Source organism: Chelmon rostratus, chromosome 20, assembly GCF_017976325.1.
Source record: "Chelmon rostratus isolate fCheRos1 chromosome 20, fCheRos1.pri, whole genome shotgun sequence".
Lineage (NCBI taxonomy): Eukaryota > Metazoa > Chordata > Actinopteri > Chaetodontiformes > Chaetodontidae > Chelmon > Chelmon rostratus.
Window position 1 is genome coordinate 21390180 of NC_055677.1, and position 26281 is coordinate 21416460.

General features: G+C 41.9%; 3 protein-coding genes across 3 annotated transcripts; 2 read left to right on the forward strand and 1 right to left on the reverse strand.

The window, feature by feature from the left end:
- Window positions 1–533: 533 nt before the first annotated feature.
- Window positions 534–6243, reverse strand: fam168b (family with sequence similarity 168 member B). Its single transcript, XM_041961982.1, has 8 exons — window positions 6120–6243; window positions 5588–5731; window positions 3644–3735; window positions 3445–3528; window positions 3214–3356; window positions 2763–2961; window positions 2176–2298; window positions 534–2005 (listed from the first exon to the last, which is right to left on the reverse strand). The coding sequence occupies exons 3-7, from the start codon at window positions 3711–3713 to the stop codon at window positions 2186–2188; spliced, it is 609 nt and encodes a 202-aa protein (XP_041817916.1). The 5' UTR covers window positions 3714–3735; window positions 5588–5731; window positions 6120–6243; the 3' UTR covers window positions 534–2005; window positions 2176–2185.
- Window positions 6244–6801: 558 nt separating this feature from the next.
- Window positions 6802–9840, forward strand: fbxo45 (F-box protein 45). The gene is made up of 3 exons (XM_041961981.1): window positions 6802–7287; window positions 8345–8701; window positions 8810–9840. The coding sequence occupies exons 1-3, from the start codon at window positions 6961–6963 to the stop codon at window positions 8993–8995; spliced, it is 870 nt and encodes a 289-aa protein (XP_041817915.1). The 5' UTR covers window positions 6802–6960; the 3' UTR covers window positions 8996–9840.
- A 6925-nt stretch (window positions 9841–16765) lies between these two features.
- Window positions 16766–22868, forward strand: nrros (negative regulator of reactive oxygen species). The gene is made up of 3 exons (XM_041961966.1): window positions 16766–17085; window positions 18675–18789; window positions 20822–22868. The coding sequence occupies exons 2-3, from the start codon at window positions 18688–18690 to the stop codon at window positions 22775–22777; spliced, it is 2058 nt and encodes a 685-aa protein (XP_041817900.1). The 5' UTR covers window positions 16766–17085; window positions 18675–18687; the 3' UTR covers window positions 22778–22868.
- The last annotated feature ends 3413 nt before the right edge of the window (window positions 22869–26281 follow it).

Genomic DNA, 26281 nt, shown 5'->3' on the forward strand with positions numbered 1-26281 from the left:
AATAACTGTCTCAGCCTCATGACATTGATTGCAAAGGCCTGTTGGGTGTGTTCTACTGTTAAGGTTGTTGTGGCCAATTCTCAGCCTGCTTGGTATACTAATATATATTTTTAATATACCCCACTGTTTTGGATTGAATGTAAATAACTCCCTTTAATTGCATTATCCCAACGCTGCTGCCACTGTTGAGTCATCTTCCTGCACATGCCTTTCCCCTCTAATTTGATAATTTAATATTGTCTTTCTTCTTCTTCTTCCAGGTTTATTGGTAGTTGGGAAAGAACGAAATGTTGACTGACTACCGATCAAGGAATGTATTAGCTGTCCCTCTAGTCTACAGTTGCGTTCATGTTACAAGTTGAGTCCATATCCCCCCTCTAGCTAACAGCAGGCACAGCTGTGAGAATGAGGTTGTGTAATAAATGTTCCCAATCACCAAGTCTTTTGAGGTGGTCACACTCTTCATGCTTTCTAACTTTCTGCCATGTTCTGTTCAAAGCTAAAAAGCACAAGTTGACGCAATGAGGTGAACCAAAGATTTATATTTGTTTTTATTTTTGGTCTTTCTTAAGAATACAAAACAAGAACCAAAATCACAAAAATAACATTTACAAAACAGATTATTTAACTGAGGTGACTGAGGCAACATAGAAAAGCATGTTTAAAACAGTGATATTGGTGTGTTAGCCTGGAACCTTGAGGTAAAACAGCCAGCAATGTAAAAGGTCAGATATCTTTACAAACTGTTTTGAATAAGTGCCTTGCTTCAGTAGTGCTATTCACAAATGGAGTTTAACAACATCATGTTTTCCTAACATATCCACAGTTAGCAGTGATGTAATGATGTAGTGCTTCAGACCTTCCTATGAACAAATTGAGTATTGTGAGATACAGGTCGAATATTCTAGGCATGTTGCACTATATGGCACCATTTTTAATGGTTTCTATTTTAATCCTCTTGGATACACACACACACATACACTCACACACAACACTGTTCCTACGCATTCACTCTATTAACTCCTAAATGGGTGCAAATGATTTCTCAACAACTTCCTCTAACTACTCGTTCCCCTCCCAGAATACTTCCTGATAAAATAACTGAATAGTTTTAACACCCAAAAATGTCTCAAGCGGTAAACAAAAGTTGCTCCACACTTTTGGAAAAGTTGATACCCTTTTCCTAAAAAGTCTGACAGGGCAGGAAAAATAAAACAGAGCGATAAAGTGTTGGAATGGCCGTCAGTCAGAGGCAAAACTCAAAGTCCCGTCGTTTTCCTAAAACACAAAAATGGTAAGACGAAATGCATACACTGCATGACTGAGAGAAAGAATAAAAAACTAGCGTCAACTTACCAAAACACAAAGCAGTGGAAATAGTACAGTTTGCTCTGCACTTGTTTGTGCAGGTATGTTTTTGCATGAACAAACGTGTCTCGTCTTTTCTTCTTTCACATGTAAGACATGGTCACTGGTGATTCAGCATTGCAGATTATTACTTTTTTAGTTCCTTTGGATGTGTGCCTTTTGTTGATTTTGCATCTGTCACAGCAGGTAGATTGAGCTAGCATTACTTCATATATCGATATATACACATGCATTCAACATCATATGTATCCCCCAAATCAAAAAACAAACAAAAAAAAACCAAAAACAATTCCAAACTCCCTTTTCACCACTTAAGCTAGAAAAACCCGCATGACAGTCCACAAAATAAGTTTGCATGGAGGCTTTGCTGTTTGATGTGAGATATGCAGCAGGCTGTAGAGGTGCTGGCGCTGGGGGGTGACATGGAATGCAGCCGTATTCCATTGAGAGGGGTCATGGGGATGGGCCTATTCTTCACCCCCTCCTATCCAAATGGGCCTCTTTCTATGTAGTTGGGTTTTAGATTCACATTATGCTGGAAGAAGAGTAACTGGTTGCAGACACTGACAGCGCAGGTCTTTACCAATAGCAAAAAACACTGGAGTAGAGTGTGAATGCATATCTACCATCTTCTGACCTGCAGAGAGAACAACGCAGAGAAATGTGACCTTGAAATCTGTGTGTGCTTCAAGTAAAGGTAGAATAGAAAGCAGGAAGTGTGACATGTTCATATAAAACACATATTAACAGCATGCAGACCACATCAGACAGATATGTAGTGGACAAATACTTAAACATCATACTCACTTCGCTCCCTTCACCACTGCGGGGGCACATAGCTGTAGCTGGGTGTGCCAGGAGGCCGATACGTGGGCATCGTGACTTGGTGGGGGGCAACAGGCGCTGGTGATGGGGTTGTCAACAAAGTTCCTGAGAAGCAAAGTGGCAACAGGGTGAACACTAAGTGCACAAGTATGGTACAATGTATGACATAATATAAACTTTAACAAAGAAAGGGGTCCAGATTTCTTTAGATTGCACGCAAAAGTTTGGACGCTGTGTGAAGCATAAATAAAACAGCATGTATCAACTTGCCAATCCTTCTCCAAAAACACCTGTTTGGAACATTCCACAGGTAAACAGGTTGATTGGTAACAGGTGATAGTATCATGATTGGGTATGAAAGGAGCATCCTGGAAAGATTCAGTCGTTCACAAGCGAGGATGGAGGGAGGTTCACCACTTTGTGAAACAGTTGTTGCATTGCTGTTTTAGCTGCAACTCTACAAAACTGCAAAATACGCTGTAAACCCTGACAGAGAGCGCAACACACGCAGGCGTAACTTCTACAAAATACAGAAACTGCTAACTAATAAAACAGAAACCGATGCTCACCAGCTGACATGGCCATCGTGGTGCCGGCTACCATCCCCATGGCAACACCGTTGGGGCGGGGAGGAGGAATGGGTGGAGCATACATAGCTGCAGGCATCCCATTTGGCTGGACCACTGTTGTGTGATGGATAACATGAGGCGGTGCAGCATACAGCGGCTGTGTGTAATAAGTGCCTTGTTGTTGTGAAGGTATTAATGCCTGCGTGACAGAGGAACAAAACATGGTATAGCTCTAAACGTGATTTTACTAAAATGAAGTTAAATTTGACAGATCAACACAGAGCTGCTGGATCACTGCAGCAGTGACCGGGTAAAAAGAAGAGAAACTGAAACAGATATCAAAGAAACCGCTTCAGCATCAAAGTTTGAAAAGTTGCTCCTTGATTCCCAGGCCCCTCAGGATAAGATTTTAAGACCAGAACCAAGAGCCAAGAACCAGCAGTGTACTGACCTGTGCGTATGGACTCTGTTGGGGGTAGGTGCTCCTGACCGGGTAAACGGCAGCAGGATAGGGGTTGGGTGAGGAGGAGTATGGTGGGACAGTCCCCGTGTTGGGAGAGCAGGACATTTTAAAAGGAGTGCCTGGAGCATAACCTAATGTAAGGGGGACACTTCAAGTTAGTGCTGCTGATTATTAAATGAACAGTCATGATCAGTCAGTGGGCGTGGACTTGATTCTCACCACTGGGGAAGGCTGCGTTTGCCCCTGCGTAGACATTGGGAGTGTACGCTGGAGCGGCTGCTGCGTAGCCAACAGGAAATCCAGCTAGGATGACCAAAAAGAGGGAAAAAAAATCAATACATTCTACTTTCCTTGATTTCAGGCCATATTTCTTGTAATTAAGCTATTTAAAACATTACATATAAACACATAAAATTACCTGGGTAGCCTATACCCTTGGTGTTGGTAAAGGGGACCCCTGTTGACGCAGGGCTGTACACTGGATTCATTATGGCCTCCTACTCACAGATGCTGCAAAGAAAGAAGCATAGACCATGTGAATTTCAGGGCATTTTGAAATGAGTGCAAAGTTCGCATCCAGCACAGATCCATGAGCCAACTGACAGCTGTCCACCAAACAGACTGTTTCAAGTGCATCTTATTATGCAGAAATGGAACGTGGACGATCCCCTGAGGCTGCTGATGGATACTGGATGGATGGTAGATAGATAAGGACACTGACTGGGAAAAGATTCCCTAATATCTTTACACAACATCATAACACTTCACATATCAGAAATCTTCATGGTGCAGTTTCACTCGTGTGCATCATTTATCCCTATTTCACTGCTAAAATCCATGTGGTCCAGGAGCATCGTGGCAGCACTTACCAAAGACAAGGCTTGACGTTTCAGTTGTTAGAATGGTTAAAGGCAACAAAAATGCTATATTGGGGATATGAGATCATTATCTGTTGAGGGCAACAGGGAGGATATGAGATGACCTTGCTAGGTCACCATCACAACAGACTCACTTTTGTTTCTTTGCAATGTATTAAATTTGTAAGTGCTGTCCACACACACATAGCTGGAATTCCAGCATTTTGTGGGAACTGGCTGTGAGTTTTACATAACATGCATAATTTAACATGGTGCAGTCCTAGAAGTGTCAATGTGAGCCTGAGTAAAAATTTATCTCTTCCATGTCCTCACTAAATATGAGCACTTCCATCCCATAAACACGTAACAGTTTTGCGCTCCTGCACTTAACTTTCACCTTCATGTATCATTGTGTATGATGCATTGTAAAGAAAAGCCAAAATCTAACCCTTATACTGGACACATGCATTTTGAAACATTTCGTTCAGCACACTCTGATACAGCTACTCGTTTATATTTCAGATCAGCATGTTTTCCAGATTGCAGTAGCAGAGGAGCCTCGACCTGTGCTCCATACGAGGCTCATTAACGCTGAGGTACAGCTATGCCTCCGTGCTGCCCTCTAGCGGTGGTCCAAGCACCATTACATCACTTTACAAGTCTGCTTATTCAAGGGAAATTCAAACAAGAGAATGAAACGCACACCATCCATACTTTATTTCACATCGGGGTCAAGCTAAAGCAGTGAAAACACGACATGATTTTCCAGTGAATATAAAAATCACAAAATGTAGGAGGGAGAACTACGAACCCACATCTTGTGACTTCTTATGGAAGCCGCAGGGCAGAACATAACCTCACCATCTTAAACAAATCTCATTTTCAAATTGCAAATAGACCAAAAAAAAAAGTGAGCACCAATAATTCAGCTATGTTAAGGATTTAGTATTGATGCTTCTCGTTAGCTTCTTCCACCGACCGGCGCGAATAGCAATTCAATAAGCTTTTTAATAATATTTTTTAACAAAGTGCTGCTCTGCGGTTTGCTTGTAAGCTTGTTTCCAGCAGGTCTTGATAATTACAAGGTTTTCAAGTAATTTCTTAAAGGTGACATTAGTCATGTTGCCTGCAAAAAAAAAAAAAAAAAAAATGGCAACCTTTTAAGTGGAAGAATTTTGAAAGGTGAACGTGAACGCAGCGGGGCATTGTTATCATGAGCTAGCTTAGCTCACAAGCCTCGTGAGCTGCACAACCTGCCGGTTAGCTGCGCGTGTTTGTCGCTGCAGGTTGGTTTCGATGTACAGACTGACCCGCTAATCACCTGTCTGACCGCGGAAAACCACTGGACCGTCCCCGGACAGCAGCCAGATGGGGACAGCTTGTCAACAGGCCGCATAGCATCGGAGACAGGCAGCCAGACAGCTGTGTTCTGCAGTGGCGTCTGCCCCAACGCTACGAGAACATACAAATCGTCCAATCAGACAATAATTAACAAAAAAACTTACTGTTAACTGTTGTGACCGTCTTTTAGTCCCCCTCCTTTGGTGTTCTGGTGTAAAATGAGATTAAGCTAGCTGGTGTTTTGCTCCCAGATGCTTTGCTGAACTCTTTTGGGCACCCCGCGTCACTTCCGCGTAGTGTCACGTGGTCTGCAAACATAAAACATGACACTTTGCGTTATCGGGTAACCAGATTTCTTTATCACACTACACGCAGCAGAAATCGTAATGGTGCGTTTTGAATACGTGCAGATTTTTCCACACAGTTCTATACTCTGCCAGCTATAACTATATTCACTGACGTAGCCGTCTCTTGTAGACCAAAGTGTATTACATCTCCATCATTTATCATTAAAAACGACTAAAGTCCACGGAACAAATAATGCATCGTGATAGCCCTTACCACAAGCAAGTGTTAATGCCCCAAAAAGTAGAATGTTTAATGGCAACAAAAATATTGTACTGGGGATGTGATATAATTATCTGGTGAGGACAAAGGTGACGGTATGAGCTGAACCAAACATGAACAAAAACTTACTGTTAGCTGCTTGGACCGTCTGTTGCTTCCCTTCTCTGGTGTAAAATGAAAGTAGGTTAGCTGGTGTTTTGCTCCCAGATGTTTTGCAGAACTCTTTATGAGCACTTCGCATGCGTCACTTCCGTGTACCGTCACGTGGTCTGCAAGTGTAAAAACTGACAGTTTGTTAGGTAACAAAAATCCTTCTCAAGACTTTAGACATTTTACATCTTTGCTTTACCAGGTTAAAAAAATATTCTTGAATCCAACTAAAAGGACGTAACAGGCCAGAATCAGTTATTTATTAGGAAATAATCGCGTTATTTACTAGTAGTAGTTAGTTTCCATTTCCTGTTTTTTTTAATTTTTTTTATTTAATTGTTATTATATTTTTTGGCACACAGTCGCTACACTTTGACATATAACGATTAACATCGTAACACTGCAACATTTAAGCTCCTCTGTGAGCTCATTATTATGTTGCGGGGCTGTGTGGTCCTTGCAGGCAATAAAACTTAATTTAACGTAGCAAAGGCTTCTCTTTATATGACAACCTATCAACACTGGATTTAGGAGATTTTGATTCATATATAATGTAAGCAGCACTTCTGCGAATTTAATTTTCAAGTTTCTGTGACGGCGGTACAACAAATGTATTTGCTCTTCGAGGACCTTGACGCATCGGTTCCATTCAGCCATTGAACTGGGAAGCATATAGGGTCCATACTGTTGTGATTTTAATGCGACCTACGTGAGATTTCATAGGTAAAATGTTGATATTTAAGTCATATTAGGAATCATTCTGCGGTGTAAGGTGAAACTATTCGGTCGGTTGGTGTCGTCGGTGAAGAGCAGGGGTATAATGTCTGGAGCGGCCGGTGGAGGAGGAGGCTCCTCCTGTCTGGGCGCAGCAGCGGCAGCCAGTTGCAGCTCCGCCGGCTCTCCCTACGCTGCCGCAGCCGGAGGAGGCGCAGGGGTGGCCGGGAGGTTACCAGCTCGGGTCCTGGAGCATGTTTTCTCCTATTTGGAGCTCTCCGACTTGATGTGTTGCTCGCTGGTCTGCTGGCACTGGAACAACATACTAGCGGATGAAAACAGCGAGGTGTGGCGCAGCCTCTGCAGCCGGAGTCTGAGCGATGAAGCTTTGCGATCTGACATCCTGTGCAACCTGCCCACCTACAAGGGGAAAGTAGGTCTACCAATGTACCGCTGCTATCTCGGGTTGTCAGAACCGTGATTAATGACAAACTCCATTCTAAAAGCTGCCCGTTTAGCTCCCCCCTTTGTTCTTCAAACACCTTCGCGGAACGTGTGTGGTTATGTCGTAAACTGCACACAGTCTTTAGGATGAATGTATAAGATACACTGTTGTATGCCAAAAGAACATGGTGATTCATACCCAGTCCTTTATAAACAAAAAAAGTCACGTACAAAATAAATTCATATGCTTGCTGTAAACCTGTTTTAAATTGGCAGATTCTTAAATGGGGTTTGGTGTAAGGTTGTTTTGAGCCACTAAAATACTGGAAATAGATTTTAACAGACTAGGCTAGACGTTGTTTTGTTGTCATAAGCCAACATTAGACCATGGGTCCCTTTTTCAGTACAGGGCCCAGTAGCGAGGTTGCTGTTATCGTTTCTTATTGCATAACTGTATGCACCTCATGCAAGGAAATAATAGACCCACTGGAAGTGAAACCTATTTTTAGAGCAGTCCCTGAATGTGGCTGTCTGCAGGAAAATGAGTGTCACGAAATTATTCTTCCATCTTCCATGGGACCCTGTCGAAGTTCCTTCCCTCGTTTTGAGAAGGTGAACATGTCATTCAAATTGAGTGAACAATGTCACCCCTGCCAAACAGCAGTAGATTGAGTCTTTCATTATAAGACAGTGGGTGACTTATCTGAAATTATGACAGCAGCCATAATCGTTTACTTACCAAACCTGTGCTCGGAGCTTTGTGCTCCAAACCCTTGATTGGTGCAACACATTCTGTCCTGCATGGTGGAAAAGCCAGAGTCAGTGACCATGTCTCACCATGTTTATGCAAGCATCTATATGTATGTAGAAGGACGTGTTTCCCCAACAGATCCAACAATAGGGCTTTTCTTTTAACTGCAGCATCCAACACTTCTTAAATGATGTTATGAAATATGCTGTTTTAATATTTTACACCATATTCAAAGACTTTTGGGGAGACCACTGAAGGTTTAAACCTGTTGTCCCTGTCCTTTCGTCCACAACAGCTCAAGGCCTTTCAACATGGTCTGAGCTCCCACGACTGCTCCCGCAATGTTTATGTGAAGAAGAACGGCTTCACCCTGCACCGCAACCCCATCGCCCAGAGCACGGATGGTGCGCGTGGCAAGATCGGCTTTTCAGAAGGGAGGCACGCCTGGGAGATCTGGTGGGAAGGCCCTCTCGGGACTGTGGCGGTGATAGGCATCGCCACCAAGCGGGCGTCCATGCAGTGCCAGGGCTACGTGGCCCTGCTGGGCAGTGATGACCAGAGCTGGGGCTGGAACCTGGTGGACAACAACCTGCTTCACAACGGAGAGGTCAATGGAAATTTTCCACAGTGTAACAATGCACCAAAATATCAGGTAGGAGCTGGAGCCACATCCGTATGCTACTTGTATTGTCCTCAGATTTTAAAATCATCAAAAAATATTGCTTAAATGTACGAAATGGGTGTGTGTGTTTGTCCATAGATCGGAGAGAGAATACGAGTGATTCTAGACATGGATGACAAGACGTTAGCCTTCGAGAGGGGCTTTGAGTTTCTTGGAGTAGCATTTCGCGGACTGCCCAAGGCCTGCCTGTACCCCGCTGTCTCTGCAGTATACGGCAACACTGAAGTCACCATGGTGTACCTGGGAAAACCCCTGGACGGCTAGAAGCAGAGTAACCTGTGCCACCATTAAAACTAACAGGCCACCGACGGGCGCGGGACTTTTTCTGTCAACAGACTGGCGACCCTGCTTGTTGCACCGTTTCAAAAGGTTTCGAGACGAAGTGGTCTGCAAAGCAGAATAACTCTAATCACACACACAAAAAGAACTGTCGGCATTTCTACCACAGCTCGGCACGAGGAGTCAGGTCTGGACTGGACAAACTACAGGGAAAAGGAGTGTGTGGGAAGTGTCATAAACATGTTTCTGTATCACCGTGGAAGAGTCCACTCTTACAGTTTAGCTGCTGGACTGTTTTATTTACAGGATAGGGGAACTTTATTTAATTTCATTCAGGCTAACAGTGCTGAACATTTACTTGAGATTTTATGCCTGCTTGAATGAGGCCAAAACTGTCCTAAACGGTGGCAAATACTTTAAGATTTTAACAAGTGGTAAACAGTAGTTGTTATCAATAGCTATCTGTTGTATGAGTTCATGGAAACAGCTCTTCATGGATTAACACAGTTTAACTATAATTGCTGACTGGATTATAATGGTTATATGCCAAATCAATGTGACCTGATGTTATATTTTGCTATGGGCAGCAGACGACATGCGGACCAACTGTCATGCATGTGCATGGAGACCGGCGTATGGACTACAACATCTGCCATTTTTAAATACCTGTCCAGTAATGGTGGAAACTATACCTGTATCATGTTAATGTGTGTCCTTTTTAATGTGCTACCGTAGTATTACACACTATTTATTTCTTGATTTTATCTATGGTACTATATACTGTATGGTTATAAGGCCTGAAAATAAAGTCTACATGGTGCCACTCTTAGAATAAAGATGGTCTGATGCTTGCGTTCGTGTGTGCACAGCACACCAGTTATATGCAATATGTTATATTTTTTGACGATGTGACCACAAGGCTGCAGGATGATTGGTATGTCTAAATACAGCTCTGGATCATGTTGATTGAACCCAAGTCTAGATGCTGCATATTGTTGCTGTCTAGTGAAAAGTATCAGATAAACTTAACTATTAACTGTCCCTAAAGCTGAAAACTGGGCTGTTTTTCTTAGCTTCTGAAAAGTTGAGTTTTAGAGATACAGTACATGTCACATGACAGCAGTTTGATTTGCATGTATAGTAACTGCAGTAGATTTCTGGTCTGTGTATGAAGTAAATGACGCAAAGACAGATGAACCATTTTACAGACTGTTATTGCTAATGTGGTATAAGTGAATTGCACAATAACACAGGCAGTTCATGGTGCACACCACCCAAAGTGACCATGCATGACAAGAATATCAGAACAAGTTTCCCATCAGCTCTCGGGTTGTGCATTCACCAGCCTATGTGTGGATCAGCACTTAACTGGAAGTGTCTGCGCCTGCAGTCATCTTTTCCCTGAATCAATGGAAGTGCAGAAATGGAAATATATATTCAGTTATGGCTTGAAGGCGGGTCAATAAGACCATCTGAGTCTGATGGTGTTTCTGTTTTAGAGACAGAATTTACATATTAAGTTTATCGAACTTTACAGTTAAACAACATTTTGCATCAGAAGAGTTTAGACCTGACCTACCACCAAGCAGTCTCTAAGGGTTTAGGGTCTGTTTACACCAGGTAATGTCAGTGTATTCTAATGCATGTGTATTTACAATGTAGGCCAGACCTACAGGCCAGTGTATGCACAAAGTTGTCTTTAGCGACATTAGCAGCGTGGCCTACCATTTAATGGTCGGTTGGACCACCAATTTTTCCAGACTGAAATATCTCAACAAATACTGGATGTGTTGCCATGCCATCAATGGTTGCATGTTAGCAATAGTCTTGTTTATCAAGACAAAATAACGTAAGGCCAAACTGAATGATGTAATGTAATATTTTTGGCAGAAATCTGACAATCACCGTTTGAATTAATGAGTTTTCAAGGCAACATAAAAGGATGGATTGTGGCTCCCTTAACTGCTGCTGGAGGATCAAACTACAAAACTGTGCACAGTTACAGAAAACTGTTCCATAAATTAGAATAATATACGGCAAAAACAGAAGCAGTAGCTGAAATACATTTTTGAAATACAGATCAGCATGACTCATAAAGGCGCATAAACAGATCAAAACAAAATGCACCTTTTACAGAGCCTGCATCAACAAGAAATAAAAGGAAAAGACATCACAGCTCTGGACACACTGTTCTGCTGCCGTGTGATCTCAGCAGTGCGGGAGAGGATTACCACTTCAATAAATGATGAGTGAAATATGTGCTGCCAATGCTAAGAGCTTGGCTGCCTGTTTGTGCCCTTTCTCTTTGAACTGAGTTCCTCCTGATGCAGGGCAGCACTCTCTAGCTCCCTTCCCTTCTGTCCTGTTCTGACCCTGAACGTCTGTCTAGACCAGGCATGTCCAAACTATTCCATAAAGGGCCGTGTGGCTGCAGGTTTTCGTTCCAACCAAGGAGGAGCACACCAGGCCAACCAATCAACATCAAGGGATCTCTTAGTTATCAGCTGAAAAGTGAGATCAGCTGATTAAATGAGTCCAGTCTGGTGTGCTCCTCCTTGGTTGGAACGAAAACCTGCAGCCACACGGCCCTTTATGGAATAGTTTGGACATGGCTGGTCTAGACGGTCTGTCTATCAATGTCAGTCGCTCCATCCTTGATCGTTTTAACTGCCTGTGAGTGAGACGCTCGAACTGCAGTATCTGTCCATCAGCCTGGAGTAGCATCAAAAATGCAAGAGCTGTTGAATTTATAGAAATGACCAGTGTGGCTCTTTCCCCTCGCATCAGTGCAATACAGCCGTATGTTCACATGAAGCAAGCAGGGCTGCTGGTGCCTCCCAAAGCTGTGATGACACTATTATACAGGCAGTGCACACTGTGTCAGCGTCACAACAGTGTATGTTGTAAACATGGAGGTTAGCATGACAGCTAATTACAGACTCCTATGGCTGGGTATTATTATTATTATTAAAACATCTGACGATGACAATGTTCAGACAAACTACAGCAGCTCTCCATACCAGATAATAGTTGTGTTCACACCGGTGGTAATTGTATTTTAACAAATAGTAAGTGAAATTATCAGAATTTCAACACCATCTCCTGAAATAACTAAGATCCCATTGGCTGGACCTGCAGGCCTACTTTCATTATTTCCTGGGGCTAAAACAAAGGCTCGAATGCATCATTCTCAAATGAATATTAAGAGCTCCCCCATACAAACATTCACACAAACAGAGCCGATCTTCACATGACTGTGGTTTTTGTTTTTACAACATTTCTAGGATAAATCAGACAGTGTTGGTCCTTTGTCGTGTGTCCAAGATGAGCCATCGATGTGTACACAGTGCATCTGTGTTTCTTGCAGTTTCTGCATGTCATGATGAATAATACCTTTTTACTATTGTTGTCACAGATATGTCTGAATGCAATTGTGAATAACTGGACATTAATGAACTCAAAATCTTCCAGAATCCAAAAGACTGGATTGTTGATTTTTAACCAGACCACGTAAAGATGCAGGTCTCAAAGAAATGTGCAATAAATCCTTTGTCCACGAGAGGGCAGCAATCATCTTGAGCTTGTTATGCAAATAGACTTCCAGGACAGAAAGTCCTGGTCATGTGAAGTATGAAATCTCAAGAGGATGGTTCTCCACCTTACTTTTTACAAGCCTCCAGCGGCAGAGTGAAATTTAACAGAGAAAACAGGTGAGGAAGAAACCTTAAAAACTGCTAAACCTGAATGCTGAGAATCCACAATATTCTAGTATTTATCTTAATCTTTGGTCGTGTTAGTCCTCATTGCTGTGGTGTTTTTATGTTGCAGGGTATGAGCTACCCACATTTACCCTCACCCATGGGATTTACAGCCCCATTGCCCACCCACTCAGATCTCTAAAATAGAATGCAAATTTCTGATAGAAGAAATACTGCTGCCCAGAATTCACATTCGAGCAGCTTTCCATCTGAATAGAACAAGTGACAGTTGTCTCACATTACATGCTGAGCTACAAATGGAAAACTTGCTTGTTGCTACCACCAAAGGTGACCTCGCTGCGGTAACACAGTATAAAGCACTGTATGTACTGTGAGGGTATTTGTGTTTTTAACGAGTCAGAAGCCAACCAAAGGTAAAGAGTTGGGGAATCACAGTAATTCAACTGCTGAATACGTTTTTAAATTCCATCATTTATTCAGTGTGTGTCCTTGAGGTCAAACTTGTTTGCTTTCCAGTAAAACATTTGAAAAGTCGATTTTTTCTGAAAAAGGTGACTATGAAATAATGCACAAAACAAAAACCTATATTTATGACACCAGTGTTTACATGGCAGCAGTCAAATTTGATTTGCAGCTTTTCTTGGCGTGCTACCACCACCTGTCAATCAGCAGAATAGTGTGAAAGCATTTCCAAGACTGTATATCATGTCACGCATGTGTTTTGAGAATATGATGAATAAAGTGACATTAATGTCCTTCCCTTAGCAATGCCTGAACACCCTGTACTCATGAATGAGGTTTATGATGAGGTTTAGCCTTTTGGTGGTCTATCCAGACCCTGTTCACAAGCCTTTTTTCCCTCTTTGATCGGTTACTCGCTCAGTTGAACGTTCCTGTGTGGGTGCCTTACTGTCTACACACACTATTTCTAACAGAAAATTCCTCCCCTTCCACTAAAAGAGCTGAATATTTGCAACAACAATTTAAGTTGATTGATTTCTACCATGGCGTTATTGAGGAAACGGTTGTTAACAATTTAATAACGATAACCTCACTTTGAAGACAGCGGACCTCGAGAGATACAGCCGGACAACATGATTGTTATGGGCCCACATTTACTGGAATTGCTCAGGTATTATACTGGGTTTAGTCACACATCAGCGCCATGTAAATTCAGTAACAGTTGCTCAGTGAAACCTGCCTTTTTTGTGGGTTTATCAGTTCACACATTCAAGGCCCATAACTTCACCTCCACCTTTACCTGTACCTTCTGTGTACTTAACTTTTAAGTGCACACATGCTTAACTAAATGGTCAGCCATTTTGCACTATATACATTTTAGTATATTTTTTATATAATGTTTTTTTTTATATTATTATATTATTTTATGCTGTTGGTATATTTTATGCTGCTGGTATATTCTATGCTGTGGTATATTTTACTGTTTATTGTTCTAGTATATTCTTATTGCCTTAGTATATTTTCATTTCTGGTATATTTTTATTTCATTTACACATATTTTTATCTGCATGTTAGTCTAGTTTATTCTAATATTTATTATTACTTTCTTATTGTTTCTAACATGGGGGTTGCAATACAAATTTCATTGACATGCTATGCTCAGTGATAATAAAGACGATCTTAAAACAAAATAACATAGGCAAAAGGTAAGAGTCTCATTTGCCTTTAATCCGAATTTTAATTACTCACATCATCACCAAGTATGAAGTTTATTAAGACACTTGAAGAGGGAACATGAGAGGTCTGTGTGTCAGCCGCCTCTGCAGAGTGCAGGGAGGATGTTTGGTGAAGATAAGAGCAAGGTGTTACAGAAGCAGCACAAGTGTGGTTTTAAGAGTGCACACCAGAATTTCATCTGGCGTGCACTGTTATCACAACGTGCATCCTTGACCATGAGCACAAGAGAAAACAAAACGGGGACTCACATAACGTGCAATATTACATATCATTTGCTGTTTTGTATATTTTACTCTTCTGTGCAATAGTAGTAACACTATTTATTTTATTTATTTTTAATCTGAAGGCAGCTTACATTGTTTGTTTTTTTCCACAGCTATTGGGACAATATGTATTTTTTACGCATCTTTTATATATTTTTTTATTTTATATAGTTAAATTTCATTTTGCTTGTATAATATGTACATATATATAGTCTATTTTTTATTTTGTATTTCTTTTTTTTTTTTCCCGAAGTTCTTTATCCCTGCTGCTATTTTTCTTCCCACTGCTATCACATGCTGCTGTAATGCCCAAATTTCCACGGCTGGGGATAAATAAAGTTTTATCTTATCTTATTTTATCTTTAAAACATTAATAAAACATTACATACAAACATTGCTTCATAGCACTACTAGTGGTGAAAAACTCATCAGGAAGGACCAGTTTGTAAGATTTAGGTGAATCACCATATGTTCTCCCACACACTTGAAAGAGAACGATGAGGCCAAGTGGTAACCTCCAGGGCCTGGAAGATGAAGCCAAAGTTCATTGAATGCCACTTGAGGCTGGCTCCAAAAGCGAGTCAACACTCATAGACTCCCATAATAAATACCTAAATTCACAGCAGAAATAAATACGTTTGCAGCCTGGTACTGAAGTCCACTGCCAAGCAGTGGTGTGATGATGATGTAGGAAGAACTCCGCTGATACAAGCTTGAGTTGAAGAGACCTTTATTAACAAGCAGTATCAGATCAGATGCCGGCCATCCGAGAGAGCTTCAGGGTCAGATCAGAAGACTCTGCCCTTAACATACAGACAACACAATATATAGCATGACTGTTTATCTAACTCCACCCATACCTTTCCCATCTTACAGACCAGATCATGCTCTGGGCTTTGTCCCACTGAGGAATGTTCTCCTTTGTGTCTATCTATGTCTACATCTATAGTAAATTTGGTCCTAATAGCCCCCCGAACATTACCACCTCTGGTTTATCTTTTCCTGATCTGACCCTACATGGCCTCAGATACCACAACTAAAAGTGGTCTACATTTTCAGTTTACCCCTGATCATGCTTGATCTGACATATATTTGATATTTGATTGATCTGATCATATACCTCAGTACAAAAAACTGTTTGGTCTCAGCTAATTTCCCCATTCATGACAAGTGTACAGGGATGAACTTTTCGATAACTCACTCATTTGAATTACATTTAGGCTTAAAGTTATGCATACTTGCGGGCATGGTCGTTAGCTATTTGCTAGGTTTCAGCTCCACTGGGAGTTTGGTGGAGTCAGGCAGTGCCAAGATGCCAACGTCCAGAACCGCTGTCACTGAGCTTCACAGTGGCTCACGTGGGCCCACGGTGGACCTTATGTTTGCGACACTCTTTTCACACATCTACCAGACTAAGATTTGTTGGATATGAACATACAGAGAGTCAAGAGCATGATGCTGAAACAAGGCCACACACACACACACACTTACAGCAGAGTCCAAAATGAGAGTTAGAGATTTCCTGTGTGAAAACAGGAAGGACTCAGTAACAAATCAACTCTTGACGGACAGCACCATCACTTCCTGATTCCTGACTTTCTAATTCCCCATTCTTGCACCCATGGGTGACAACTAAGGAGAAACGAGTGAACAACTTGAGTTTAACAAAAGACTAAAGAGAGCTGATGTATTTTGTGGCTGGACACTGACAACGAGAGAAGGAAACACATGCAGGGTTTGTGGACGTTGCCTGGTTACTTTAAGTAGCCATGGTGTAAACCCTCTAGTATTGAAAGTACAACTTTAGAGGACTCCTCCTTTACTCGGAGTATGTTGCAGTGATATGGTTTGTATGCTAGCAGCAATCATCTTCCTGACTCCCTTACTTATGTAATGTGCTCTCTGGCCCAGAAGGACTCTGCTACAGGCCGAAAATCAGGCAGGAAGGGTGTGTGTGTTGAGCGGTTTCCTCTGTAGTAGGTTGGCTGATCAGAACGAGCTGAGGGTGTGAAGGGTGTGTTCTCACTGGGTTTTTGTGGTGGCAGCTGTGCTACCAACCTTAGTTGCCTGTATAACAATATTACTGTCGTGATGTTGTGAAGAGAGAAAAAAAAACAACTTCTGCTGTGCTGGTGAGAACTGTTCAGCCTGCACTCGCCTTCCTGTGGCCCCAGGCTTGAGAACCTCTTTCTGATTGCAGCTTGTCCATGTGACTTGGTTTCCGTTGCCTGCCTGCTTCCGTGAATAGTAAAAAAGGCATCAGTGCTTCAGTCAGAGCAGAGGAAGGCAGCCGTACTTCACACATGAGAACACACTCTGCAACAGCGAGCCAACCAGCGATATGGTCAGGGGATCAACCGTCAGTGGCTTGGGAATTCCACACCTAACCACCAGTGTAAGTAAATGCACTGTGCACGAGTCTAATACTGCAGCGTGCAGTAAAATTCTGACTACTAAAAGAAGCAAACTGCATGCTGTGTCTAAAATAAGAAAGCTGAGTTTGAACGTATTTGGTCTTTGGAGTGTTTGATCTTATTGATCACAGTGCTGTACGGGCACATGTCATCAGGCATCTTGTTAAAAGAAAAGTCAGCATAAAACAATCGTTTTCAGAATATGTTTATGGCAGTTTTTGCACAGCATTTTCTTGCATGTAAATCTAGTTCATCAGCATCAGTATTACAGACTATTGAACAAATGTTGCATAAATAAATTATTGGTTTTGTTACCAAATTTCTTGCCCTTGGATTACGGGTTGCCTGCTATCAAGTTTGAAAAAGCAAATGGCACAATGTTTCTTCAATGTCATAATGCTCACATGTTCATATTTCTCACCGTTATATAAGCATAGCGCATATATACCGTTATTCTGACAAATGGAAGCATACGCTGTACGTTAGTGCAATTCTTATGCAAGGTTTATATTATTAATACACACTGGGTGGTTTTCTCACAAACCGGCTGTACCCAGTAACACTCAGAGAAGAGAATGTACTATTTGGTAAAAGGTCTTTTCTTCTATGGCCAATTCTACACCAGAACACACGTTACGGCCTTAGTCTTACCCCAGAACACATGATAGGAATTGGGTAGTGTTGTTGCCTGGGTTGTACAAAACGATGTAGTTAATAACTGTCCCATGCTGATTGGTTAGGATACAGCATTTATTTGGACAACTGTAAAGTGATAAAAAAAAAGAGTAACTCGTTCATATGACTGAACCCCAAAACAATATATTTCCTAAGGCCACTGAAATAGACAGATTACAGCTACGTGCAAGCCAAAAAGGTACACAAGGCCTCCACACTCAGCAGATACGCATCGCACAGTGGTTTGCATCAAAATTAGGGAAATTTTTACAAAGATGTCCAGGGAGGACATTCACACATTCACATCAGGCTAAAACATGAACCAAAATATGAAACATTTCACACTACTTATCTCCAGCGTTACTGTAACTTCTTTTATTGAACAGGATCAATCACATAGAACCGAAAATCAAATGCAGAAAACATGTTGTGGACGTGAATAGCGTGAAGATGACATTTCTTTGTTGTCAAGTCATATTCATGTGGAACATAAGATCCATTGGGTAGAATAATTAATAATAAGATGAAATGTTCACTTGCAGTATGAAGGTTTATGGCACTGAACCCAGGCTGTCACTTGACCTCCACACTTCTGCAGCACTCTAATGTCAAGCTGCTGTCTCCTTCTGCCCGTTTGATAATCCATTTATGGTGGAGAAGCGCATTGCTTCGGTATTTCATGCACAGAGGGCATATTTGCATTTTAAGACATGCCACTCAATTGTCAAACTTTCATGGTACCTGGCTGGCCATCACATGGAAATCATGATAACTCTGGTTTTAAACTGCACAAGAGCAAAGCTAACGCGGGTATTTGTGGATCGCCTATTGTCAGCACGCGCCTGTGCTGATCAATCACCATCCTCCCTCTCTCCCTCTGTCACTTTGTCAACAGTGAGGATGTTAAAATGCCAGTCCACGGACTCACTCCCATCCTGCTTTGCTTGTTGCCCATGTGGAGAATACTGACGCCAGTCTCAAGTCATCCACAGCACAGCCGATGCCAGCTGGTGAGATGTGTCTCTTTTGCTAAATAAAAAGCACATGTTGAAATGAAGTGAGTAAGATCTCAGGGACGTACGTGTACAGTGTATGTGATGTTATTAAAGGCATAACAATTTAGGAGTGTGTTAATGAATGCTTGGTTTGGTAAACACTGTACTTATACTGTTAGAAGAAAAAGAAAAGTGCCGACTGGTAGACAAACTCAGATTTTTATATTTATCTATATCTACATATATGTGTGTGTGTGTGTATGTGTGTGTGTGTGTGTGTGTGTGTGTGTATATATATATACATATCACTACAGCACTCATGTACTTTGATGCAGCACTCAGATGTTCATCATCAACATCATTCAGTAACAGATAAAAAATGTTCAAACAGTTAATGTATACACACACATGTTAATATACATATATATACACACACATATATACGTATGTATATATGTGTATACACACACACGTGTGTGTGTGTGTGTATATGTATATATATGTTTGTTTTGTTGTCTGTACTCATTACAACACTCGTACACTCAGATTCTGTCAGTGTGTTTCAGTAACTGAGGCTAAAAATGTTCATATAAACATCCTGCAGGAAATTACATATTTTGTGGGGACTTGCTCAGATATTTCCCACTTTGTCATATCGGGGAGGAAAAGTGGGAAGTGATTAATCTATTATGTTATCCATCAAAGTTAATAATCCATTGTATTAAATACTGGAATTATTAATCATTTTCAACATAACACTATTCTATTAAGCCATACTGTGTACACACCGTCTTCTTTATCTTCAGGTTACATCTCTAATTTATCATGAAGACTCAAATCATCCAGACCAAATTCATTTAATAACAGATCATTATAGTGGAAGTACTCTTTGCTAATGACGAGCTCACTTTAAAAAGCCATGATGTCTGCATTTATGAAGGTTAATAAGTTCTTAATAGTTAGGGTTTGGTTTTGCTGTTTTTCCAGAAGGTAGCTGGTTGTAAGTGGTCGACAGTCTTCCTGCATGTAGCTGGCTAAAAAGATGAAGCAAAATAATAAACCTCACAACCTGACTGTCCCAACATTGTTTTTTTGAATTATTTATTCCTTATATTTTTTCCTGATATATTGTCATTAGTGTTTAGTAAGTGATTTGCTAACAGTGACGATGCTAACATGCTTAGCAAGTAATATTTACCAGGTTCACTATCCGAGTTTAGCCTACAAGAGAACTAACATTTCTAATTAGCACTGAAAACTAAGGACAGCTGAGCTGATGGGCAGTGTCAGCACAAGAACAGATATCCAAGGGGGGCAGGAGGCTTGTAGCAGGGGGGCACCACACTACTGGCAAGCGGTAACTTAGTCATGCACAGTAAAAGTAAAACCATTCGGTCGTATGCTCCCCAGGAGAACATTGTTCAGAAAAAAATCACAAAAATAGTGCAGTCTCGTCGTTTTCCTTACAATCTGACTCAAAACACGAGAAGAAATGACTCATGTAAGGACAAGCACACTTTACATTGAGCAAAATGTTTCACTCAACACCAAATTGGGGTGCTGGGGGGCTGCAGAGCGCCATAAACCCAGGCATCATGAAAACCATTTGTAAACAAGTGTGATGGAGAGAGAGAGAGCGAGAGAGAGAGAATATGGAAGAAGTGTTCACGTGATAAAAAAGCTCTCTTTGATCACAAAGCCTGATGTAACTCTTCAGTTCTGTGGTTTGCTGGTGAAGTGTATGAGTCTCTCTCGAGGCTTCATCGTCTCCTCTATGAACCGTCTGTATCCTCGCTGCTGAATTATTTGAAACTACGATGAACCGGTCATGGGTCACACCGCATCGTACATTTCACAGCAATCCATCCGACGGTTGTTGAAATATTTCACTCTGGACCGAAGTGGTGAAGCAACTGACCGCCAGGCTGACCCTGCCATCCCTAAAGCCACGCTGCTAGCATTGCTAAAAACTGAAGACTAAAAGTCTGATGATGCTAGTTACGGTGATATGAGAGGATTAAGGCATGTGCTCTCCTTCTCTCTGCAGATCCAAAGAACAGCTCTCTGCAACAGCGGCAAGCTCACCTCCGTGCCTGCAGGGCTGCCAGACCACATCGAGGAGCTGCAGCTCAACTACAATCATATTCAAACACTACAGGACAACTCTCTCACTTACCCCTCATTAAACACCCTGAGCTTAGCTTGTAACACTTTGGAGAAATTAGAATCAAACACTTTTCAAGACTCAAAATGGTTAGAAAGCCTCAATTTGGCAAATAACAATCTCTACATTGGCTACCAACAAGCAAGTCACGCATTAAAGACTCTACCCAGACTTAGAGTTCTGGATCTCTCTGAGAATAATCTTGATGAAGAAATGGCCACCACTCTTCTTCAAAACCTGACATCCCTGGAGTATCTCAATCTTTCTGGAAACCTCTTGCAGAGACTGGATGAGACCTCGTTCAGGGATCTTCACCAGCTCAGGGAACTGGACCTGCAGCGAAACATCATGTTTGAGATTGACAGCGCCTTCAGCGACAATCCCAAGCTCCAGCGGCTCAACTTGGCCTTCAACTATCTGCCTTGCCTGACAGACTTCCACATGACCCAGCTGGTGGTCCTCAACGCCAGCCACAACTTCATCGAGTGGTTCATCTCCAGACCAGACCTTAACGACACTTTCCAGCTGGAGACACTTGATCTATCAGACAACAGACTGCTCTTCTTTCCTTTCTTGCCCAACCAGAGCCACTTAAAAAATCTTTACCTGTCACATAACAGCGTTAAGTTTTACGAACACTTTGCAGGCAACGCCACCGTCCTGAAGTCGTCGACAACTGTTGAGTTCTACAACATGAAGCAGTACAAGAGCAACGTGACGGCTCAGCTGTGGGACGAGAGCCTTCACGGTGACATCTCCTCCGTAGAGATTTTGGATCTAAGAGGAAACCAGGTGGATTACTTCCCTGACGGATTCATGGAGAAAATGCCTGCCCTGTCCAGACTTCGTATGTGCACCAACTGTCTGGAAACACTGAATCTAACATCAGAACAGCTCTCTGCTAGCTTGTATGAGTTGGACGTTAGCAACAACAGGCTGAACCAGATTGTGGCAGATGAAGGTACAATGGCCGCTCTTGGAAATCTGACGTACCTTAACCTGAGCTTCAACGATCTTGAGCGGTTACCCTCTGGATTATTTTCCTCATTGCCAAGCCTCAGGTCAGTGGATCTCAGTCATAACAACATTGACATTTGCCTTCCTGAGGAAGCTGAGACCAGCACAGATGGTAACTCATCTTGTGTGGATTGGAAAAATATTGCATCCCTAAGGCAGCTTTACCTGAAGGGATGCAACCTTGGAATAGTTCCATCATCTGCGTTTACTGGGTTGTCTCTAACGCACCTGGAACTGTCCGACAACCCTGGACTCATTGTCCAAGAATCAATTGAAAGCCTTAGCAGAACGTTGCGACACCTAGGCTTAGGAAACACTCACATACAAGACTTTGACTTCTCCCATTTCCAAAGTCTGGTGTCTTTAAACATTTCCAGGAACTTTCTAGCCCATCTTCCCCCTTCACTTCTGAATCTTGACCTGAAAGTGCTCGATCTGAGGGACAACCGACTGTCCACGATTCCCTCAGGTCAGGCTAACGCATTAGCTCCAAAACTGCACACCGTTTTCCTCGCGGGAAATCCATTCAACTGCTGCCAAACAGAATGGTTCAGGACATTTGAAACAACAGAGACAATCAATGTGGTCGGGCAATCGGACATTGAATGTGAGGATCTCTTCCAAACGACACACAGGCTGGAGAACTTCCAGTCATTTCTGTGTTGGGAGGAAGGCGGGGAATCTATATTCTGGTACATTCTGCTTTTTGTGCCCGTCTGCCTTTCTTTTATAGGCATTTCGATTATTGTTCTCCTCTCTTTCAAGCCCAAAATGCTACAAAAATCAATCAAAAAGAAGTGTTTGAAGCCTACATCTTACTGATACTTTATAAACCCTAAACAAAACTGCATTTCGTACAGTACGTTATTGAGAAATGTAACTGAATGTATGTTGGAAATAAATTCAATTAATTTTCTACAATAATGACAGTGTGCATGTATGTAATGAACGACTCTATCGAACAGGATTTTCACTTTCTACGTTGCTATACTGTTGAAGTGTGGTTCAAAACCACACCCTAATCCCTGATGTACCCTGATGTAAAACTGTGGCTGCGTTCTTGTGGCACTTGGTGTGTGTGTGCGTGAGTGTGTGTGGGTGTATGTGTGTGTGTGAACATATGCAGAAGTAGTGTGATGCAAGCTGTTGCTATAAGCAGCAGAGGAAACATGAAATTTCCTGTTTTGCAGCAACTGTGCAGCAACTGCCCAGTTCTGTCTCTCAGAGAGGAGGGGTTTGAGGTTTCCTTCCCATCAGCGAGACACAGATGCGACGCTCACATGAAATTCCAGTGTGTCAGTGCTCACGAGGGGTTGGTTTGGACCCATATCTTGACACATATTGATTCTGCAGTGCACTCAGTAGCAATGCAGTGACGGCCACTGAATTTAATCACATTTGCACACATATTATCAGAAACATTATATTATTTCCCTGGCGTGGGATTAATAGGAAGTTATATCCTATCTTATCTTATCTTAAAGGACAGTATCTGCATTGCATATGATGAAGGGGAGGTGCACGAGCTTAGTTGCTCGGGAGTGGGAAGGCTGGTAGATCAGCGTGCAGCTGTGCAGAGAACCGGAGGCCTAACCAGAAAGTAACCAAAATACCACTGTGGTGATGCTCAGGGTCATAGTGGTTGGAACACAGAGAGAGCGACGCCTTGTCAAAGCCTCTAAACACCATCATTTTTACATGCCTTTTACGACATAAAGTCGTTGCTCGCTCGCTCATCTGCAGGGCAGGACGATTAACTTCTAAGCGTGCAAATTGGTCACAAAAGGTGTGATGGAGATATGAAGCCAACTCAGGGCAGCAGGTGACTAGAAACTGGCTTGGGATTTGAAGACTACTGATTTGAATATCTTAACCACCATTAAGTAATTAACAAAATGCATGAAGGACGGCACAACCCGCACTTAATTGATCTGCAACTTGAAACCACTTTGAAGCACGCTGTTCACACACTCGAAACTTGGCTAACTCAGCACGGTGTAGAAATGCTGCACGAGCCATGTTCAGTGGTGTTCAGAGATACAAGCGAGCAGGACAGCCAAGGCAAATTTGTAGCGGTCACATTGCACGCGTCAATCCAGCTGATTCATTGCTGCTGACAGCCCAGCAGCACTTGTGAAGTCCTTACTTGAGGTGAGTTTATTAACATTAATGATACACCATCATAATCTTTACGAGTGGTGTGGCTGAGTGAAGCAAGTTTTGTTTTCTTTTGTTTTCCTGTCAAGCAGCGGTCACAGTTTCTCACAAATAAATGCAAATAAGAATGGAGAAGTGAAATTTGACTTCAAGTGGTCAAATTGAGATTCATTTGAGTTGAATTCTGACAGCAGGTCTGTACTGTGGTACATCTAAGCTTGACATATAGGCAATTTAGATATTGCATATCTGTAAACATTATAGAAGAAGCTGTCAGGGTCACATGTGAATGTGAAACCAAATTACATACAATTTTAATTAATTTCAGGCTGAAGATACATTTTGCTTTCATTTGCAAATCCCTGTCTCAAGTGAACTTTACGGAAGCCCAAAATGGCAGATGTCAACAAGTATTTTCTGTTTTCCGTGCAACATATGAGAGAAACTACGGACTGATGAAAGAGGAAGTGTTTTTCCTCAGGCATGCTCTCGCTCTTCTGATGTTTGAATGTCTTCAGGCTAACTGGTTTGGGTTGTTTATAGAGAGATAAAGATGTGAGAGAAAGTGTCAGCTTTCAGACCGCCTGATACTGAGCGCTGAAAAGTTCAGCTCTCAGCTGTGGTTTCAGGAGGACAGTGCTGGCCTCAGATACTAGGATCCTCAGTCAGCTCTGTGGTGATGCTTTAGTCATTTGTATCAAAAATCTTCTGTCCGTTAGGTCTGACATTTTTATATTAGAAGACAACTAATTCTTTTAATTCTTTTTAAATTATTAGTTATTTAGAGGAGAAATGTCGACCAGACCTGATCCATAGTATTTAGTCATTTAAACTAGCCATGTTCTGTCTGCCGATGAAGAAATATGTATAATCTGTAAGAGTCCAGTAATGATGCATTATGTTTTATATGTTGTTGTACATTTACTCCATTTCTCTGAGGAAATAATTTTGGTAAATGGTACCACAGGTTGCTAAGGTTAAGGCTAAGGTTAGTGGTTGATGTCTGTTGGTTTCTTTGAAGATGAAAAAGTTGTCCCATCCCATGTAAGCTGACGTACAGGCAGCCACTTAGGAAGTCAACAGGCAGGAGGGCAAAAGCCCACTTCCTCTTAACCCTTCCTGCTCTGATGACAGGCGAGGATGAGGCGGCTTTTTTTTTGACTTTTTGTTTAGCCAGGAAGCCCTTCATATCTGTCCATATTTGTGTGGCTCAACGACAGAATATGAATGCAAAAAAAGTTCACTGTAAGTTTTCCAGGCTCAGTTTATGAAGCTGTGGTCAGAGACGAGGCCTCGTGACACCTAAGTAAGGTCACCAAAACCAAGACTCTAAAAGTTTCCTGACCTCGAAACCTTCTTCAAATGAAGCTACTCAAACTGGGTCAGTGTTATTTTCTGGGGATTTGTATGTGTTTGGTCCACAGCTGCGAACACTGCAGCACTGGGAGTTGAGGAAGCCACTGGGGAACTGGACAGGGGAGAGCCCAAAATCCCACCAGGGTAAAGGGAATGTACTCTGAGTCTGTGCTCACAAGCCTCTCTATCAGTGTCTGAATATTAAGAATATATTTCAGGAATTGCTTTAAAATAAGGTTGTTCATAGGTGGAAAAAGCAAAAACATTTGTCCACATGCAGGAAAAAATCAACAGTGGAAACCAGTCTGAGGACCAGGGAACACATTCCAGTGCAGACACAAGTTCACGTGGAACCTGAAAGCTGTGGCTCCAATAATAAGCTCTCATTAAGACGTGTCAATTAAAAATAATTCGCTCTTGGAGTGCGGTGGGCATGATTTCAGTTAGACTGCATGCTTGTGTTTCTAAGTGTCTTGTTAGCTCTGCAGAAATACATTTAGGAGCAACTGTTGCCTTTTACAAATTGCGTATTTTACATGTTTCACTTAAAACTAAAAAAAAATTAATAAAAGCTCCACTGCGTCTACCAATAGGACCAACTTTTCTGAGACAGATTAAACTTCTCTTGCTGTGTGGTGTGCTGTCTCGCTCTCACACGATTCTGCCAAATTACAGACTAGATGGTGAAAACATGCCTCAGTCCTGCTGCCTGTTCTGCCCTCTAGTGGCTCCACTGGGAATCATTATGCCACTTTTCTCCTTAACAAGTGAACGCACGCAACATAAATAACAACTGAAAAAAGACAATTGATG